The sequence below is a fragment of the Dermacentor variabilis genome, chromosome 6 (assembly GCF_050947875.1).
Source record: "Dermacentor variabilis isolate Ectoservices chromosome 6, ASM5094787v1, whole genome shotgun sequence".
NCBI lineage: Eukaryota > Metazoa > Arthropoda > Arachnida > Ixodida > Ixodidae > Dermacentor > Dermacentor variabilis.
Window position 1 is genome coordinate 136375792 of NC_134573.1, and position 21272 is coordinate 136397063.

General features: G+C 47.4%; 1 protein-coding gene across 1 annotated transcript; it reads right to left on the reverse strand.

The window, feature by feature from the left end:
- Positions 1–639: 639 nt before the first annotated feature.
- On the reverse strand, positions 640–15396 carry LOC142586306 (uncharacterized). The gene is made up of 5 exons (XM_075697550.1): positions 15179–15396; positions 10161–10219; positions 5442–5552; positions 2558–2584; positions 640–900 (listed from the first exon to the last, which is right to left on the reverse strand). The coding sequence occupies exons 1-5, from the start codon at positions 15348–15350 to the stop codon at positions 640–642; spliced, it is 630 nt and encodes a 209-aa protein (XP_075553665.1). The 5' UTR covers positions 15351–15396.
- Positions 15397–21272: the final 5876 nt, after the last annotated feature.

Sequence of the window (21272 nt, forward strand, 5' to 3'; positions counted from 1 at the left end):
GCATCGTCAACCTTACCTATCGCCTGTCAAACACAGTTTTAAGATTTCCCAAGGAATCGTCAACTCAAAGCCACCATGAATTACACATTACACCAATATTTGCACGGACTAACACCTTCAAATTGAGCTTCTTTCCTCAAACAATTGAGCTCTGAAACTATTTCAACGGCGGTACTTGTTGTCGGCCGCTCGATAAGTTATTGTCAGCACTTAGCGACAAGTTACCGTATATTTTAGGTTATTTATTTTGCTGTACTTGTTCAATCTTACTCGACTTGCTTGACATTGCATAATTATTTTTTTATTTCATTTTTGCATTTCCTGTATAATCCCTCCCCGCTCCTGCAATAGCCCTTACTGGGCTGCGGTATGGATAAATAAGTTAAATAAATAAACAAGTTTAGCACTTCTCCGGCGCAAGGACATGCCCCGTGGAGGAGATGGGGCTCAGCGCGCGCATCGCAAGAGCCCTCAGTTTTCTCACAACGCGGTCCGGGCTTTACGCGGTCCGTCACGGTTGCGCCTCCTCGCGTTAAGCGTCTAACCCTATCGCCGCTTCGCGAGCCCATTGCGCGGCGACGACAAAAAAAACGTCATTCTCTACGCCATGCCTCATCATCCTCGGCCACCGACCGTTCTCTACCGCCCCCGCCCCTCCTCGCAGTACACACCTCCTGGAGGCGGTGCAGCCGATGTCGAAGGAGGCACCGTGGCCACGGACGTGGTCGAGACCTCCTCGGGAGGCGCCGCCGTGGAAGCGCTAGTGGACGGGGCGGCCGTGCTCGTCGTCGACTCCTGGTTCACGGCCATCCCGCCCTGCTCGGGACCAGACACACCGGCCTGGATCGGGTTCTCGGCTTCCGGGAGGGTCGGGGGCTTCTGCGGTCGCATGTTCTTCGACTGGGCACGTCCGGCGAGGGCGATTTAAAAAAGAATTAACGTTATTCGATAAATAATTATTTATTGCAGTACTGTTATGGTAGTATTTTAACAGTCGTTTTGTAGGTTAAGTTCAGTTTTGCTGTTGAAAGCGCGAAATTAGAGTAGCAAATAGGTTGCCGTGACGAAACTTAAGGCTGCTGAATCGTACGTGCGGGTACGAATTCTATAAGTTGTCCGTACGTGTCGGCTTCGCGTTAAAGTTAATAATTGGTTTGAGACGGCCTGAGAGCACGTATCCTGTTTGCCGAGTGAATATGCTAGCGTATTGCGGTACAGCATTCGTGCGGGACTGCCTTCGATTCATTGAGCTCACTGGGCGTTCCGTTTCTGCGCTGTCTTCATAAAAATAAAAAAGCCTGAACTAATCGTGAGTAATAATGTAAATATTCATACCACGCAGCTTGCTTTTTTGGTAATGTTTGTTTAAAGGCGCAATGAGTACCGCAGCTAGCACAAGAGTGGAAGTAAATTTAGTCTATAAGTCGCCGGCCTATTGAATTCAATTTCAATTCGATTTATTTCCGAGAAACGGGGGAGAAATACAAAAATAATGCTTTCTGGAGAAGTCTGCCTGCTAAGCGCTAAGGGGTAGGTAATTCTGCCAAATGTTTAGCTTCACGCCAGTTCTTGCGCACCCATTCTTGCGCTCTGGTAAGTAGTATCAAGACTCCAATACTATCATCCTCAAGAATTAAAGTATAGACAATAGCCGAGAAATTGATATGTTTTTTTTAATTTTATTTAGCAGGTTGCTATCGCACGTGCCTGTCTGCCCACATCTGCCGTTCGACTGGCTGTTGCTAGCACAACTGGGAAGGTTGTTTCACCGTGCACGCAAGAGCTCATCAGAAAGCCTGCTTTACAAAAACCATTCTTGCGTTGTTTTTAGTTTTTGCAATAGCAAAGCTTGCTATTAAAAACATCATGGTGGCAAGCCTGATGTGCTTATTTAACACTATTAGGAAATATGTGTTCTATATTATAGAGAAGTGTCAGCACGTTGCCGCAAATCCTAACTACTACGGTCGCTTTGTTTTCTTCTTTGTATTTTAATTTCTGAAGCTAGACAAGTGCAACTTTATCTTACCTCATGCGTGCACTTCTTGCTTATTGCGGTTTGGTAATTAGTGACAAGTCTTGTGAGCATCCTCATAATCAACAGAGAAGCACTACTTAAGTTTACCAAACGCCTAGTAAATAAATAAGTTCTGACCTATAACGTCAGAAAATTTGCATACACTTAGAGAGTTTCTCCTTTGTGAAAGTGAACAAACGATGCAGAAGATTCCTGAACTCAGAAACCGCCGGCGCAGTGTCATTTTTATTTTCATAGCCACACCCGTTGACTGGAGGGTAATTCGATGCTTACTCTTTCTTTATTACTCTTCCATACTGTAGAGAGGTAGTCAAAATGCAAAGATGTCAAACGATGCATTTACCATATCTGGAACGTTTTCTTTCGTGACTTCTTGCCACTGAAGCACCTCGACGGTGTTTTCTTCTTTTCTTTTTTCGTAAAGCACATTTGTTGCCAGTAGCATCCGCCCAAAAGTTCTATTTATCTTCGCAACGAGACGTTAAAGATCGACGTGTAATGTGTACGAAAGGTACTCACTCTTTCTGAAGCCATGCACGCCCTCAACTGAAACAAAAGTGAGCGATTTCATTGTTAAAACACCACACGTTGAAAAACGAATCAAAATTTGCTTATCATCACAGCCACGTACCGTTTCACACTCACTCTGACCAGAAGGTTCCGCGTACAAAAGCAGAAATTCAATTTTCCTGCACTTTGGAGAGGGGGGCTTCCGTGCTTACAACGTTCTACGCTTTCTCCGCTTCCTCAAGCCCAATCGGCACGCAGGTGCCCATTTCGAAATGTTCCAGCTCGTCACGATTGTGACCCTTGCCTTTCGTTTGCTCTGCGTCGTTCCGCAGGAAACATCGCATTTACGGTAGCCCTTCGCAATCTAGTTTATAGAAGCTCAGCACGCTACGGCGTACCCAGCCTATTTATGATCTCGGTCGATACCGTGGCTTCGAGAGCGTGGTTCGGAATGCAAACATGAGCGCTGTTGGTCACGACTGGCTGTTCAAGGGGGGGAACTGCTCGTAATTTTAAACGTAGGGGGCCGCCGCGTTGGTTTGATGTTGCGGACTCGGTTTTGTTCCCAAAACGCATCCTTACTTTTAATCTCAGCATTTTTTTTTCATTCTCTCGCGTCCGGAGCTATAGGCTTTCCTTGAAGATGCTCAATCCTTTACAAGTAAGCTTACATTTTGTAAGACCATATTTCGCACTGTCTAATTCTGCTCCACGCGGCGCGTTATCAGCCGCCACTATCTCACGCACGAGGCGGAGACAATAATAGCAGTAACCCACTTGATTGATTCAAAGCTACCCTGCACGTTTTAGATACGCGCAAATCGCGAGCCCCAGCTCTCAGCACAGTCCGCCACAACAGTGTGCGCGACACGGATTTCCCGGCAAATACGAATATTTCTGCTCTGTCACGGCACGGAACTTGTAATTTAATGAACCACCGTACAAGTCGCAAAAACTACTACGAATTCAAACACTGAACTCGTGGCTATGTGCATGTAACTAGCTTACACGTAACAACATGGACGCAGCTTCTCAGCATGCCAGTACCCAAAAATGGCGGCCACGATGACGTCAGTATACCATGTTATCACTCGTACATTGTAATTTTTGTGCGTGTGTGTGTGTGTGTGGTGGCCGTTCTTTATTTGATTATCACTGTTATGGGGGGAGTTTTCGCTCGGCGCAAGACGCGCATGACGCGCTGTCACGTTCCTTGTTTATGCCGTTGCTCGACGTGGTGGCGCCCCAAGATGGCAGCCATGATGACGTCACGAATATTCAGGCCCCCTTCTTTTTCGCAAATTCCTGATTTTCTCGTGGCCGGCTGCGCATTTCGAGCCGTTAGTTTTTTTGCATGCGTAAACTGCTGCTGCGCGACAAAGAGATAACGTTTGCTCCATCCGACATTTTTTGTACGCCTCCCACCCGCCGTGGTTGCTCAGTGGTTATGGTGTTAGGTTGCTGAGCACGAGGTCGCGGGATCGAATCCCGGCCACGGCGGCCGCATTTCTATGGGGGCGAAATGCGAAAACACCCGTGTGCTTAGATTTAGGTGCACGTTAAAGAACCCCAGGTAGTCAAAATTTCCGGAGTCCTCCACTACGGCGTGCCTCATAATCAGAAAGTGGTTTTGGCACGTAAAACCCCAAATATTATTATTGTACGCCTCCCTATGAAGTGCACCCTTCCCTATTTGGTCGACTGTGCTTCTCTGAGCGCGTTTCGAGGCAGCTCACGTACGTTTCAGCTTAGCGGCAGCGCAAGCAAACAGCCGAGGCTGCTCATAACACTGTGGTTGGCAACTGAATCTTTCACTGTGATTGTGATCATGATTGCGAACTCAAACGATGATAACAATCAACGAAAGCAAACGCCGCCTAAGTGCCTTCGTGGAATGAGCTATATTGATAATAGAACGGTAGTTATAAAAAAAGTTACAAATCGATGGCTTTCGTGCAGTCTCGCTTAAACATACCAAGAGTGTTTGTCGCCTGTCTTAGTACGTTGCACAGTATTCAGTCTCGTGAGATAGTAGAGGTTGTGTAAAAGAATCACAGTGCAATCCAAATAGGTTTCCCAGCTAACGTTTACCAAGCTTTTAAAAATAAAACGCAGAATATACGAGGATGCAACCAATGATACTTTGTCAGCAGTTACGTACGGCACCAGGAGAACTTTTCTTCATAATTGAACTATCGATAATTAAATTAGAATAATTCACGAACTTTTTCATTACTGCATTGGGGGCGTCCATTTTAATAGAAGCGTAATAACTGTGTTTTAAAAGACCCGATTCCTTTGTTTTCAGTGCGCAGCGCCTCGCGTAATTCTTTTTGTGTGTGTGTGTGTGTGTTACAAAGAAAATGCGAGAAATATGAACACAGCCGCATGATTACGTGGCGGCACACCATGACACCAGCAGTCCCAGATCTAGCCATCCTAGAAAAACATTTTTTTTCTCTTTCATTTTTCACTGAATCCGGGGTCACATCAGCAAGAAAAACCAGGGTAAACCAGTAAAGAGGTATGCACGAGCGCCTAACTAAGGCCTTCTAATACCGAAAACAAGGAAACCTAACACAATATTTCAGAGCAATGTGCAACATAGCAAACATGTAAATGTAGCAGATCACAGAAAACCTGAAATTGAACGTATACAGAAATACATGCAAGCACACAGGGATAAATATCCACCGTAGCAAAAATAAATAAACAGCCCAGTCGCTTAGAACCAGTACTATTTAACATCGCTCTTTTAATAGCATGGAATGTAAACGGCCGTTCTCACTGAAGTTTTTTTTTTTTTTTTGCGGATTCTTTCCATTCCGGGGTTTATTTTTTCGTTTTTTTTAAAGAAACACCTGACTTGGTGGAACTTGCACACTCAGCCCACCTTTGTGCACGGCAGCTTGTTCTCGCACAATGCGGTTAGAAAGGTGGCAGCGTCCATGGTGCCTCCCACGTTGTATTGGCAGCCGAGCACCACCACCTTGTCCGCCGGATCCTGCGCGGGAAACAAGGTCAAAGACGTAACAGTCACTGAAATGCGCAACACGACAGGATCGTTATCCCATCGGCCGAGTGTTGAAAAATTGGTTTTACGTAGCGTAGACACACGCTAGCGAGTATGTGCACGGGAATTTTAGAAGGCCTATCTGTCAGTGCTGGCGGTGCCATCATGCTGTCCTATGACGAACCATAATGCGCTAGAAATTTACTTTAGCTGCACGAATACTCTTTCTTTTTTTTCTTTTTTTTTCTTTTTTTAATAAGCGACCTACCGTGGTTGCTTAGTGGCTTCATTGTTGGGCTGCGGGATCGAATCCCGGCCACGGCGGCCGCATTTCGATGGGGGCGAAATGTGAAAAACACCCGTGTACTTAGATTTAGGTGCATGTTAAAGAACCCCAGGTAGTCCAAATCTCCGGTGTCCCTCACTACGGCGTGCCTCATAATCAGATCGTTGTTTCGGCACGTAAAACCCCATAATTAAAAAAATTAATAAGCAATGATACCATAACACGTTCGCAATTATTATGATGTGGCCGATACATCGGCGCCAGCGGTTTAGTTGAATCCAGTTGGTCTTTGCAATGAGTTTCGCATTCAGGCTTCGGATATTACGGCACAGATCTACTGCAGTACAACTAAAGCTCCCTATTATAGTGCGGTAAAACACTACATGGACAAGTCGAGACACGCATCAATATCAGGCGCAATAGGTAGAGGCTTTCTCTGTCCGCACTGTTCCATTTGCCTCACCGGAATTCAATTGCTTTCCGCGGCAGGGTCACCCTATACATATTCCGAGATATGACGTCATTAGCTCGAGCTTGTTCGAACTTCTGATACATAGAGAAGATGGCGAGGTCCGCACCTCCCAGGTGTCATTTGCGATCAGCAACAATAAATTTGATTACTCCATCAGCCTGCGCACCAGTCTGTGGGCGTCCTCTTAATACGCCTGCGTGTTGTTGGTGTATACCATAGTTCTTTCTACAATCAGGTCTTGTTGTCTCGTGTATTTGCGTATATTTCGTGTGCTCTCCGGTAAATATATTAGTGGCGCGTCAGAGCATATCCTGCTTTTTTATTCCTCTTCTTTTTGTCTAAATCTGAATGTGCTTCGCCTAATCATGTAGTATATATTTCAATTATTTATTCACTGGGTCGTAATTGTTTCAGTTTGTTTCGCCTTGTCCATTCTTCCCGTTCCCCTTTTATCTGTCTGTAATTTCAGAAATATTGATAAAAAAGAGTGTAGTTAGTTGCATTTATTCAAATGTTTGAACTCCTGTTATTCAATTGCAGTTTGGGAAAAAGTGAACTATGTAATTATATTTACTTCGTAAATTTCTTGTTTATTTTGTCGTCCATTCATATTTTGGAAGAAAGGTAGAAAAAAAATTGGCACTTCAATTTATCTTTTTCTTTAACTTCTCTCTTTCTTTCTTTCTTTTTAAACATAAACCCCACGGAACATATTTTAAGGCGGCGGGAAAACTATGGACAATAACGCCCAATATATCAGTCTAAGAAAGCGTACAATAGAGCCTTTTTTTTTTTTGCAATACGAAGCATTGAAACATCGGATAAAGCAATCGCTTTTACTCCCTTTTGACCCATTTCAAGCCTGCGAAATATGAATAAAAATGAATTCAGCTTCCTTCGTTCATTGTTTTCTTTTCCCGGTGCCAAACTTCAGCTTTGAAAAAAAAAATGTAGGAAGGAAAAAAAAAAGGGAGACGGAACCCGAGTATACACCCGGCTTTCGCGAAGCAGAAATGGCGATAAATCAGCAGCAGGGAAGCGAGCGCGAGGAACGGACGCCTCTGAGATCTGCCGAGAACTCTGAGGGCGCAAACTCCGAAGACGGATGTGCCCACAACGCACCGACCCGACGAAAAGCGTTCCCGTCGCGGCGTCACTTTACAAAAGGAAACGTGTGGCAAGGATCCAACGCGTCTGCATTTCGAGGGTTACGTATACACTAACTCGGTTCTCTTTCGCGATCGTAATTCGTGTCTGGGTCAGAAGGCGTCGACAGCAATGTAGGTCTGCGGCGTGCCAGCGAACTTCAAAGAGCATTCGATTCTAAAGAATCACTCCGAACGCTTGCAGTAAAGAAAAAGAAAGCCAGTGTCGGTGACTCAGCCTGTGCTCAGTTCCGTCTATATAGCCTGAAATTCAAAGTACGTCGAAAGCAAAGTTGTGCACTTCTGCCCAGTTTTACGCAACCTGACAGTTTCATGGGTAGTAATTCTTGTTGTGTAAGGATGGATAACATGCGCATCGACTTTGAAGCTAGGTTATAATACGTTTCCATCCCCCCTCCAGCTCCCATTATATTCCTCATTCTCTAACGTTTTTTCTCTGTCCTTCAGATCAGTGTTCCGCGTGGAGTAACAGGTCATCATGTCTATATCTTTGTATTTAAACTAAGCATATCATTTAGGCCTAACTTTCCTTACAATGTATCTTTGCCCATTTTGACACCAGCGGTCCTTTCTATTGCGATAGTTATCATATGGACACATCAAATAAATTTTCGTCGTTGCCGTCTCCGTGAAGACTGACGTATAATATTTTGCTTAATCCGTATATGCAAGATAGATGCCATACTTATCAGCCGCAACAATTACTCAAACCAAGCCTACGTTTCAGACAAAACGGTTCTTCAGAATTTTTTAAATTTTTTTTAGAATGGCAGCGCACAAGCAAACTTCCTTAAACATTTTGTTCAGAGCGCATGTCCTTTATCCTAAATCTACCGACTAATCTACTGGCTAAGTGCAAAAAAAGGAAAGCTCGACAGCATGTTAAACTGCTGTAACATGTTAAACTCCTGTGAAGGCGAAAGCCTCTGTTGTACACTTGGTAATACGCCGCCTCGCATGGTCGCGCTGCTGCTTTCGCAGTTCGACTTATTTGGCTCGTTTTCGACGCTTAGCTGCGGCTTCGCGCACCCGCCGCCGAGGTTTCTCGTTTACGTTGCATCCTCTCAGCAGGGAATTGAAACGTATGCTGTTCTGTGTGTATGAGTAACTTCAATGAATGTATGCACTGTTCGCTACACTTTGCCGAGTGCTTATAGCCTTAGCCTTACGGGGGTACGAGCCATCAAGAAGGTAAGGCGGGGTTTTTTTTTTTTTTTTTTTTGGTACCACTCGACTGGACGCCGCGTTTCTGTACGTTGTATGTGTGAATTCCAATGTATATATGTACTGTACGCTTCACTTTGTCGAGTGCTTGTAGCCTCTACATTACGAGAGGGATAAGCCATTGCATTCATCTGCTTGTTTAGAGGGCATAAGTCATTGTAGATGATAGTTTTTGTACCATTGGAACTGGACGACGCATTTCTTTTTTTCCAAGGCCAGCAGGGTACGAGCCACTTAAGATGTTCGTCTTAAAATATTAGTGCTCACAATATGAAAATGAAGGCATTTCACTGGCGCCGCTCGTTACGGGCAGCGCAGTAGGACGGGACGCACTGTGTAAGAACACTAGCGTCCCTACTGAGCTGCTGTGTGTATGCTCCGGTCAGATCAGTAAATATCAAGGCAGCGTTAAGCAATATTTCACAGGGCGCCCACTAATGCCGACGGTTTCCCGTCGGTGTCCTTCTCGTGCAGCGTCGAGGTGCGACGCCTGCAGCGACTCCTGGCGGCACTCATGGCGCCAGCGTTCTGAGAAGCCTGGTCGCTAGGGCGATGTTTCTCCTGCCCAGCAGGCGTTGTGCTGCGCCGCGTCAACATGTTGCACCCGCGTACGGTTAGAAACAAGGTTAGAACACCGTGCGATGAGTTCGAGCGCAATGCTAAACCTTGTTATCGCTGTCAATGCGTTGTTATTTTGGCGAAACTGCCACTAATCCTCTTTATAGAGTCAAGTTGTTAATGGGAGTTCCACAGTGGTTTTCATGCGATGGCAGTGAAGGCCGGTGGCACCGTGCGGCGTCCCTGTCGGCACCAAATGTCAATCAGAGAAGATCCAGCAGCACAAACTGCGCCGGAGCCCCGAAGTACGCCGAGGGCGTCGATGAGAACTCGCAGTCAGACGCCGACGTTGGTACTGAGCTGGCGAAGCGTTCAGTAAAATGTGTCGGATATAACAGAGTGTGGAAGTTTTACGTTAGGATATAGTGAAACGTTTGAAAATGCTCCCGGTATATCGAAGGACTTCCACCGGACGTATAGTGAAACGTTGGCCAACTTGTGGGCGCAGATTTCGGCAGGCGGCAAAAACAAGCTCTTAGGACTCCCCAAGGGTACGAGAGCTCCCTTATACGGCTTAGCCGTCTTTGATGCATAAATCTATAGCATGGGTTTGCATACACCTGCGATTTATTTTTATTCGGAAGGTTACCTTGGGGGAGGCCTGTTGCCAAGAATCTTCCGGTCGTCTTCTACTATTCTCTGCTGAAGATCCGTTCACATTTTCCATACTGTCCTTGAAACTTAAGCCCTCGAGGAGGCTAAACGCGCCAACACTCACCGCTTGTAGTTTTTAACATGACAAGGATATAACCAACACATTATATCTGGAATTAGGCACGGCTCCTACTGGAAAAAAAAGCCACGTTGCGTGAACAGGTGCGTAGCATACGTACGATGTTATTCAGCAGGCACTGAAACCTCTTGACTTGGACTTCACTGCTAACGGTAGTGTCTGCAAAGTAAAAACGAAAAAAAAGAAGCGTGAGCATTAGAGGTGGAGCTGGCGGTTGCACGCACTAGCTAGTGCCCGTGCATGCAGAAGTATCTCGGTTATAAGTGCGAACAACGCACAGGCAATGTCAGACGTTTACGGGATGCAGGACCTGAGAAAACCGGAATATTTCCGCATCCTGGGAAAACAGCCGCCACTGCGAATGGGCTACAGGAACAAGTGCACGTGACCAACATAGAGCTGTAACGTTGCCATGGCTGCAAGCTAAAACTGAGCTGATAATCGACTTTTCTCGCGGTATACCCGCTTTTCACAAACTTTTGACCCGGCCAGTGCGTACTTATCCAGTGCAGTTTCGTAACGGCACTACAAAAAAAGATAAAGTCAAGTACAAAGCCGCTTCAGTGTCTAATCATATCACGCGGGGGCGAGACCATGGTTACGGAGTCTGAGAAGTCGTATTGTAAAGCAGTGCAACGGGGGACCAACCACATTGGAACTAACAAAACTGCGGAACCAACAAAAGCGAAGTAATTTCAAAGAAAGGTTTACTTTCACAAAAATAATAAGAAAATACGTAGTAAGGAATGGTTGCTCAAAAGTCAGTTATTTGGCGCTGGCCACTCAACAAACTTCGCAGCCTTTTCCAGGGTTTATTTACAGAATATAAAGTTCAAAAGCCTCATAGTGTAATAACTGCAATGCAACTAAGTGTGCCAATGGTTTATTTACGTTCTTTTTATTTAGTCTGTTACTGAAACAGTCTACATACGTCTAATCGCGAAGTCGGCTAACAGTTGACTCGTTGGTTGTTCTCGCCATGTACACCCGAGCTTGAGAACAATCATTGCCATAGGGCGAGCGCTAGAACTCATTATTTCATGACTGCCAAGCTATTTTCCATACGGTTTCACAATCCGCAAAACGTGTCGCTTAGCCATTGTTTCATTTGGCACCCGTACACTGGTGAAACATAAAATGTGAACTTCGTTTAAGTCAACATCGCCGACGTCGTCAAGCTGTACGCATTCCGCGCCATCTATAACACAAGCTAAAATTGAACCTTAGTTCCCTCAATTTCCTGCGAGTTTAGAAGAGGCCACCGACCACCCGCGCTGTCCTCAACGCGTGCGCAATGCCGTTACGTACACGGGATGCATTGCATAGCCGTGTACAAATGGAACGCGGCCGCATAAAATAAAACGCATAGTACGAGTGGCAACTCAAGAGTTCGAGCTCGCGTATAGTCTTCGCGAGTCTCGCTATACTGTCCATAGTTCATCGAAAAGCGAGAGGCCCTCCTTGAACAAGGTGAGACGCATATCGACTCCATGCGAAATCATGGAGGACTTAGTCTTCCTTTCGCAGAGACTCTGGATTTCCAGGATGGAGACGTTTCACTTGCCACTAATAGTTTATAAAAACCAGTGATTTGTTCAGCCGGCGGTGGTGTTCAGCAGTGCTCACTACACGTCACCAGTCGTTTACTATGCTTAGGGTGTGGATTAGACTTTGTAGAATGGATACGTACTGATTTTCGTTTCGTCTAGAAACTCTCTCTCCCTCGTTTCTCCTACTTGGCAGAGTTATTGATACATGGAATGCTCGCACAGCAATGTACCCCGTGGCTTGTCTATTCCCAGTTACTTCACATACTAAATAATTTACATTAATTGCTTGGACGGAGTGAATGCTATTACGCCATTTCAACATCATTCTTCTCCTCCTGCTCCGAGCTAGGTTTATAAGCTACGACTAGCCCTAAATAGTTTACGCCTCATTGGTTTACGATATCACTGACAGAAAACGAGCTGCCATAATCATAACAGAAAAATCAGACGCCACTAGAAGGAAACAAACCGTACATGCACGTGAGATATTTTATCAACAAAGTAAAGCTTGGGCTAAGTGACTCCAATTCTTGAGTCTTGGTTTCACCTGAGACTACTCAATGTGGCTGCCACCCCCTTCTCTAATTAGGCTAATGAAGCCTTTTTGCAAATAAACGGTTTTTCTGTAATAGTGTAAGCGGGGATTTTGGTTGAACTATTTTTCTTCATAGCCGGGGGAGATGTCCAGAAATTTTGGACATCGCCCTTCAAAACTCTGTCGAACTTCACCGCAATACACCGACGTTACTCAGTGGGCAACATACTCAAAAAATGAAATTTCGATAAACTAGCCGAGTCTACACAAGCTTCAATTAACAACGTCGAGAGAGCAATTCCTTCTAATAACATTCACTTAGTGCGTTTATCCTAACTCCGCTGTTCTACAGCAGCCTTTCGGTCAGGGCCAAAACTTTGCTTAGCGCGGCACTAAGTGTCGACTGAGTGTCCTAAGTGTTATAGCATTATAGGGAAGTACCGCCTCGACGTTTTTAAGAAACATTTGTTGAAACTAGGTCGATCTTTCGAAATGTAATTTTTAAGAGGGCTAACCATTGAGCTACCGCTGATGTGTTGCGGTGAAGTTCAACAAGTTTCCGAAGGGCCAGTGTCCAAAATTTCTGGGCATGTATAGCCACGAGTTCGCCTGTAGCCATCTTCCTGCGGGAGCAGGGCGCACTGCTTCTTCTAGCTTTGCTAATCTCTTCTTCCCTACAATTCATTCACTCACTAAATGCGTGTTTCTTCATGTATCTCCTTGTGAGATGGCTTCGCAGAAAGACATAAGAATCTTCAACGAGGCCTGGATCTCATAAGAAGCCCATGCTCGCCCGTCATGTACAGTATACAATAAAGCTCGGGTGAGCCCAATGTTCTCGTCACGGACTGCGTCCCGGGCAGCGGGAGGGCAGCCATTCCGGTATCAATGACTCATACTCTGCGCTCGTTTCATAACCTCAGGTGAAGTAGTTAAAAAACGTTCACTACTTAATTTCATAACCTCGAGAGAGAGAGAGAGAAATTAGATGCTAAATGCGAATAGGTTAACCGGAAGACAAAGGTCTAATTTTCTACACTGCACTGGGGAAGGGGTAATGGGAGACAAAGATTAAGAAAAAGCACACGCAGTGAGAAAGAAAGAGAAACACATAAACACACGCACATCAATAAGAACACGGCAGGTGTGAAGACCGTGTATCCTATGCCGTGTGTCCCAGCTAACGTTGGCCAATCCCTTCAACGAAATTTTAAAAAAATAGTAATAACATGGGGAAAGATACAATTAAAATACCTACGGTTTTCGGTCGTCAGCGCTCTGACAACCAAACAACATAGATCTTAAAATCGCATCTTGCACAGTATTTCTGAAATATTTTTTTTTCGTTGAACAACTTGGCTAATGTTAGCTGGAAAAGCCGGCAATCCACGATCCTCTGCGCAGAAGGCTGCCGTTCGTCGATGCGTGCCAGCACTGTCGCGAGCGATTGTCTCTGGGTGCCGTATCGAGGACAATGACAGAGGACATGCTCGATGGTTTCCTCGCTGCCAAACACATACGATACGTGAAGAACCATCACTAAAATGGAGCGTCTTTACCGACTCTCATTTGTTGTTCATAACCTCAAGCAATATACTTAAATAAGGCCGGAACACCGCTCCTCCGTGTCATGTCGCTACCTTCTAGCTATTAAGGAGCCGTTTAAGAGTCCTAAAGGCGTTTGCATCAGGTAAACTGTAACGTCAGCCACGTGACCAGTGTGGAAGGTACGGTCGCAAATGGCCTCAGGGCCCGCGAGCTCTTTCTAGGCCTCTCACAGCGGCGCCAGTCCGACTGAGCTGCAGTAATATAATCACGCCGGCATTCATTATCTATAGCTTCCTCGCGAAGCAGGTGCCAGCAATTGCGCAAGCGGGCCGCGATAGCTTCCTGCTCATCAAGCATTCAACTGTGTCGTGGGACGTGAGTGTGTAGGTCGTGCCTACCCGCACACACACACACGCCACTTGCTCTGTCTACTATCAGTAATGAGCGCTAACGAGAACGATGCTAATTTCAGACACCAGTCGTAGCGGCCTCCGATTATACCGCTTCAGCAACTGCTGACACCAGAGCGCGTTTAAGTCAGCGGAAACGGACGCCAGCGGTTGTGCGTGGAACTTCTGGATTACCTGTTCACAGACAGACCGCTCCGAAATTATGTCACGGCGTGCAAGTAGGGCACGTTGGCTACTGTTGCTCCGTCCGATATTAGTGCGGAACAGTACACAACGCCGAAACTGTAACGCGACTAACGAATGAAAACTAGCGTTGAAGCTAACCGAGTACGAGAACTGTCCTTTCCAGTATACGTGAACGGCGCAATATTGTAGCTGTGTAATCAGTCTAAATATAACGCATGGCTTGAGAGATACCATGCGGGTGTGACCGGTACTGCCTTAATTATACACGCGCGGAAGCTGCACGTGACAACCACGGCTCGCAATCGCAAAATTTCTGCGAGGGCGCTTACTCATTGACCAGCACCGTCTGCGGGTGGTTCACAGGATATGGTGTCTATCGTGCTGCTAAGCACGAGGTCGCGGGTACGATTCGCGATGGCCGCTTTTTAGCGACGGCGGAAAGCAAAGCCACTCGTGTAACCGATCTTTGGTTACCCGTTAAGGAAGCCCTTGTGGTCAGAATTCCTCTGGAGCCCTTCGCTATGGCTCCTTTCGTAGCTCCTGCGTTGGGTTTGGACGCTAAGCGCCATACAAATTATCGTCATCACCGTGATAATTATCATCATCACTGGCCAGCGTTCGGACGCCCATTATTCGTGATAGCAATGAGCGCAATAACGACACGATCGACACTGCAGTGTTCACTCGCGGGCTACGTTTATGGAAGGGTAAATTCCTGCAATTTGACGGGCTCTTGTAGCCTCGAGTTCACTCGACGAAGAAAGGCGCATTGTTCCTTAGCGGCGAACTGCGGAAGCACTTCCAGTGTGCCCTGGAGCAACTCTCGGACACCAATATAATCCGCATCGCTCATTGCGCGAGAGGGGATCGCGTTTCGGCGTAGGCTTACCGCACGCCAGCGTGTAGAGAAGCGAGAGGTTGATCTGCCTCAGCGCAACGTCCATGGCGTCGCTTCTCCTGTGCGCGAATCGGGCGAGTCCGTCTGCCCTGCCGGCGCCTCCAACGGCGGTGGCCAGAACGAGCCACGCAATCCAGGAGCCACTGAGCAACCGGCGGTCCATACTGCTGCTGCTGCTGCTGCTGCCCAGCCAGCTGTCTGCGTCGATGTGCTACCGGAGGGCGACGATCTTTGTGGAGTCGGTGCACCCTCCCGCATGCTGTATGCTTCGCTGGTCACCCACTCTCAGTGTCTCTCACCCTTGCACCGACAGCCACCACACCTCCTTTCCTACCCTCGTCACGTTTTGTTGGGGTTCCTTTTGTCTTTCTGCCCGCTTTTACCCCGCGTGTGTATATATATTTATATATGTGTGTGTGCTCGCGGCTTAACGGTCGATCGAAGCCTTCACTCCCTCCCGCAGCCGCCACCACCCGCCAAACCCAACAATGTGGGTCGTTCGCGGTCCCAGACTCCGCCCTCCTCATCGTCGTTATTTCCCTGCGCAACTATGCACGGGACGTGTCATGCATCTGCGACCGCGGGCTCCGTGACAAGACCGGCGTCGTTCGTCGCCAAGGTCTCCTTGGTTCAGGTTGCGCTGCTCCCGTTTACCACAGATGCGCAACTTCAAGGAGCCGAATGTTTAGAGCTCAGCGACAGAGCAAACTAAAGCGGCACACTTTTGTCTGTTTAGAACTTGCGGCACTCCGTGCTGCACTTGATTTCATTAAGCAGGAACCACCGCAACAATGGACAGTCTTTAGTGACTCCAAGGCAGCCCTTCAGTGCACACAAAGCCCAACGCACCACGGACCCAAGGAATAACTGGCCTCAGAAATGCGACACATATACCAACACAGCCATCACAAGGGACCATAACATAAACTTTCACTGGCTTCCACGACGTTGTAACATCAGCTGGAATGACCACGCCAACGAAGCCGCTCGATCTGCGCATGAAAGTAATCGTGTCTTCATTCCGCTTTAGCGAACAGACGTGGCGGCTGGGCTGAGATTGATGTCCCGCGAATGTACTTTGCCCATGCGGGACTCGAACGTTTTCACCATGCGTCGTTTGCGTTCGTTTCTGCCGGACAAACGGATGCACCTACCGCCTGGGTTACCACGACGTGAACAGGCCATGCTGTACCGTCCGTGGCTAGGCGTTGCCTTTACGAACTCGTATGCTTTCCTTATTAGAATGGCCAACAGCCCCACGTGAGACACATGCAACAGCGACGAGACGCTCGCACATATTATCTGTGTCTACCCGCCCAGAGACAAGTGGTGTGCAGAGTACTGGACCAGTTGGACAATCGTCCACTATCAGAACTCAAAGCTTTAGGTCAATGCTCCGAAAGAACATCCGCGTTGAAGGCCTTACTCGCGTTATTAAGGTTCCTGTGGTCTACGGGGCTTCACGACAGACTTTAAGAAAGCCGCCCCTACCGCTCTATAGTGTACGCGCGTTGTTCGTGCTCGTCTCTCTTTCTCTCCATGTCCCCCCTACCACTCTCTTTCTATCCCCCTGAACCCTTCCCCCTGTGCAGGGTAGCCAACCGGAACTACCTCTGGTGAACCTCCCTGCCTTTGTATACATCATTCTCTATCTTGTCTTTCGCTCCTCTTTGTCCCGTTAGCTCGCGCTGTTTTCCTTCTAAGTACCGTGCGCGAATTACCCACACAGCGAACTCTCTTGGAGTCGAAGGTTACCTGGCATATACGCGTTTAACGCCTTGAAACAGTGAACTCCAGCAGACGCAGTGCCCAATTTTCTATTTTCCTTATCTCGCTTTGTCTACGTTCTTGCCGGTTCTATTCCGTCTGACTCACGTCTCCTATTCGGGCATGCCAATTTGTTCTTCTGCAAAGAAGAACCTGACGTCGGTATTACCGATATCAGTGTTTCAACAGATTGACTCCTTCTGTGTATACAGACCACCCATCCTATTCCTTGCTTTCTTCATCTTAGTTACGGCAACGCGGCCACAATGAGCTCGTTTGCTCCACGTTTAAGACAAGCTTTCAACAACTCACTGTCATAGCATGCATATCTGCGAAGTGGTCTTCGTCGTTGGTCGTACGCCGCCGCCTCCCTTGGGCTGAAAAACAAACCACGGTGAAGCGACGCAGAAATAACGACCGTATACGATGGTCTGAGTCCTGACACTGCTTCTTTTGTGTTGCCTGGGCACAGTTTTCTTTCTTCGAGGACGTTCTACCCTACCCTGTTTGTTTCTCAAATCATTTGTCACGGCCAAGTAACAAAACGGTGCTTCAAAAATGGGGAGGGAGCCTGAAGTCTCGACTCGGTTTCAACGGCTTCAAGTTTCAGCTAGCGCGTACCGTTTCCGGGCGGTGCGCTGCGAGAACACGACCGATGTTGACCGAAGCCATGTAACACTGAGAAGAGAACTCGGCGGCACGACAACGATAGTGCTTGTGGAGAGGCTGCCATATACTGGATTTCGTTTCATTGGAATTGTGCATCCGTGACGCGCGATCCCAACAAACCACGCTTCCCATATCCGCCGCCGGTGTATGGCGATTGCTGAACTGCAGTGGAACGGTGCATGGTGTTCGTCTCCCGTCTCGATGTCGGCGCTCTCTGACGGTTTCGAGTAACCGGCGCCCACGGAAGCCGCAGACCCGTGCTTATATTTGGCGCCCAACGTGGTCCGTCGCAGTAAGCGTAATAGTAGGAAGATTGGTAGGGCACAGCGTGCTCACTCAGCGACCATTAAAATCACAGGTTGCGAATGAGTGTTTCTTGACTTCACCACTGGTTTCCCCAATAATGAGCGTACAGCTTTTTTTTTTTTGACGATGTTCTCATAGGTTGGGTCTGATTTATCGGTTTCATCGCGAGCGTCGAAGTGATTTTATCTTTGTTTTTTTTTTCATAAAATAAATGACTACTGTTTCTTTCATGTGCACCGACAAATCCAGTTATCGCTCGATCAGTTAAATCCAATTAATTATCGGAAGTTTCTCAGCCGTGTGGCCGCATAAAGAATATGAAACCTGAAAATGGTGTATGTCTGAATACGTGAGTGCCTGAAAACGTGCGAAATCTGCCTGGGCAGCTCACATGGCATCTTAAATAACAAAACGTTTCAGTACCATTGCAGCGGTATGGATTCTCAGATGCGTACCCCGGATTGAACCAAAAGAAATAGTGTGTGAAACTAAAAGAAAAAAAGAAAATGATGCAGCCGCTATGTAGTAGAATAGCAGTGTCTTTATAGACGTTACAGTGACAATTGCTTCGTTTGTTATGTTTTTTGCGAGTCAAGAAACAAGCGCTTCCTGATAGGGTAAATAAATTCCGGATATACTAAAGGGTCTACACGTTTTCCCCCTACTGTCGAATTGTGCCATAGGGGGCCGGGCTTAGTCAAGCTGCAGTAATGCAGCTTTTTCCCGCCACCCCCTTTCTCTCTTTGTTGAGAGATGAAATAAAACTTTGATTTGATTTGACTTTGATATTGCCACGCGGAGTGACGTATGAAGAACACAGTAGCAATACTGTGAAAGACAAAACTAACTTTTATTGGGCGAACCTATGCCCACAAAAAAACAGGCTACACTTATAGCACATCGACAGCGGCGAACACGGTCGGCGATCGTCGAAAATCTGATCAGCGGGTCAAGCGCGTCGGCTTTTATAGATCAGTCGTCGAATGTTCCAGAGTAATCGCTGGGACCCACGTGCCTTCCACAAAGTTCTACATTATTCGCGTCGCGCGCACATGCAATCAGATTACACAAGGTTCGGTCACAGACAGCGGATGGAAGCATCGATAACATTCCAGAAACGTCCCACACATGCTAGCGCGTCCTGCGCTGTGCGATAACATTTGTTAGGCGGTGAAACATGTCGCCCGATGAAGACAAGTACACGTGTCGATATCTGCATGATGTTACTGTAGAAGTTTTGGAGGCTTTTTGCAGGAAAACCTGCATCTATTGGTAGCAGGGAGGTGACTGAAGGTGGCAAAAAGCCTGCAGACTATCTGCATCTTTTCTGCAGATCAAAGTGGCAGAGGGCCACCGGCGTCGGAATAAACAGATTTCCCATATATATATATATATATATATATATATATATATATATATATATATATATATATATATATATAGAGATATATAAATATATATATATATATATATATATATATATATATATATATATATATATATATATATATATATATAACGGGGAAGGGAGGAGGGAGTGCGATTAGCCTTTCTTTTTACTAGGTCCAGCTTCAACACAGCAGAATACTTGTCGACTGCTCCAAACTTCGACCGAGGTGCCACAGTAGAACCGACTAAGGGAAAGCGCATTGTGAAAACAATCCCTCCTCCTCCTCCTCCTCCTCCACAGATACATTGTGCCTACCCCCGTTAGATTTAAGGCTTTCAATCACCCAACGCTTCTCTCAAGAGACAAAGCTCTGCGTTAACGCAGAGCGCCAACGCATCTACGCTACTGCTGTGCCAGGCGGTCACGCAAGTCGCCCTCTCATGGGGGTCCACGTAATCTCGCTGTCTCTTGCACCGCGTCCGCTTTCGGATCCGCGAACTTGCGCCGCTCCCCACGTGTCGAAGCTAGGAGCCGAACGAGAACAGCAGCCGGTGCTGAGCCGATGTCGCAACGTTCTGCCAGCGCGAGCAAAGGTGGTGGCAGGTTGTAAGTTGGGCAGAGGAAGGGAGGCAAGGGGAGAGGATAACACAGGGCTGCAAATAAGCGTCGCCCCAATCTCCAGGCGTAAGCGGATATCCCCCCGCTGCGGCGCGAACCCAATGTGTTTTGCTTCCCTGGACGCCGCGGCTCCGGCTTTGCTGGGCCCCGCACGGACTCTTCCACACTGCCACGCGCAACGAGAACGGAAATTGGCGTCACCGCGCCGACGCTCGCACCGACGCGCGCGGCCCTCTCCGCCTCGACGTGAGCGGCGACGACACTTCAATGCTGGGCGGCGGGCGATGGTGGTGGCTTGTGGTGGGGGCCGATGCAGCGTCAGCGCCGTCCGCGTCGACGTCGTCGCCTTGGCGGCTCCGTCCGGTCCGGCAACGCCCAAATGCATGCCGGAGGACGAAGCGGGGTGGGAGCAGATCTTCCCTCGCTGGGTGCCCCCCCCCCCCCACACACACACACTCTTCGGCCCTGCGTGGCAACGCGTGCGCTGTTTTTTCTGTCGGCCATGGCGTTCTGCCATCCCACAAGAGTAAACAAAAACAGCCTGCGATGCTTCTCACGTTTTACCTATATCTTTTTTTCTTTTCGGACATGACGCGAGATGAGCGCTTAATTCTGTTGGCTATAGTGCGTTCTCTCTGCGACAAAAAACGAAATTATGTTTGTTTTTTCGCGCGTCTGGAGAAAGCTTTAAGACATGCCTTCTTCAGTCACTTTGTGTTAAGTTGTATTAGTAGTCAAACACTAATAGTGTTTCACTGCCCACTTTTGTCTGTAGAGCCACGAACACGAGAACATATTTAGATTAAATAACGGGAAGACGTGTCACCACTGCCAGTTAGAGGTGCTGTGTTTTATTGAAAAGCTGGCTACGTTTACCTAGCTGATGGTCTGTTATGCTAAGGTGTTGGGTGGGAAGTATGACATAAACAATTATAAAGAAAATTCCAGGCGAACTCATCTCACGATGAATGTCAGCTTTAATGATACTGATATTGAAGCAATCTAGCGAAACACTGTATTGCCGCGGCGGAGAAAGTTATGCGCTCGGCGTGTATGCAGCAGGGTTCCTCTCTCGTCCCTCCCTCTGTACACGTTGCGCCATCTAGGGACGCCGCTGCGAAATCCGTGCATGTGTGTTTATATACTGCTACGTGAAACACAGACAGAAAGCTATATTTACTGCGTTATAGTGCAAGCGGGATCAAAATGGCGGTCGACAGAGATCGGCACCACTTCGACTTCCTCTCCTTCACCGCAGCCACGCTGAGGCGGCATTTATCTGCGTCGGAACCGTATCACGACCCCCAGAGGTAGGAGCACCGTTCTGGTGCGTCA

Coding starts and splice junctions, on each gene's coding strand:
- LOC142586306 (XM_075697550.1), bottom strand. CDS start 15,350: ATGGACCGCCGGTTGCTCAGTGGCTCCTGGATTGCGTGGCTCGTTCTG. Junction 10,220..15,178: donor TCTCTACACGCTGGCGTGCG/GTAAGCCTACGC, acceptor TTTACTTTGCAG/ACACTACCGTTAGCAGTGAA. Junction 901..2,557: donor CGTGCATGGCTTCAGAAAGA/GTGAGTACCTTT, acceptor GGACGTGCCCAG/TCGAAGAACATGCGACCGCA.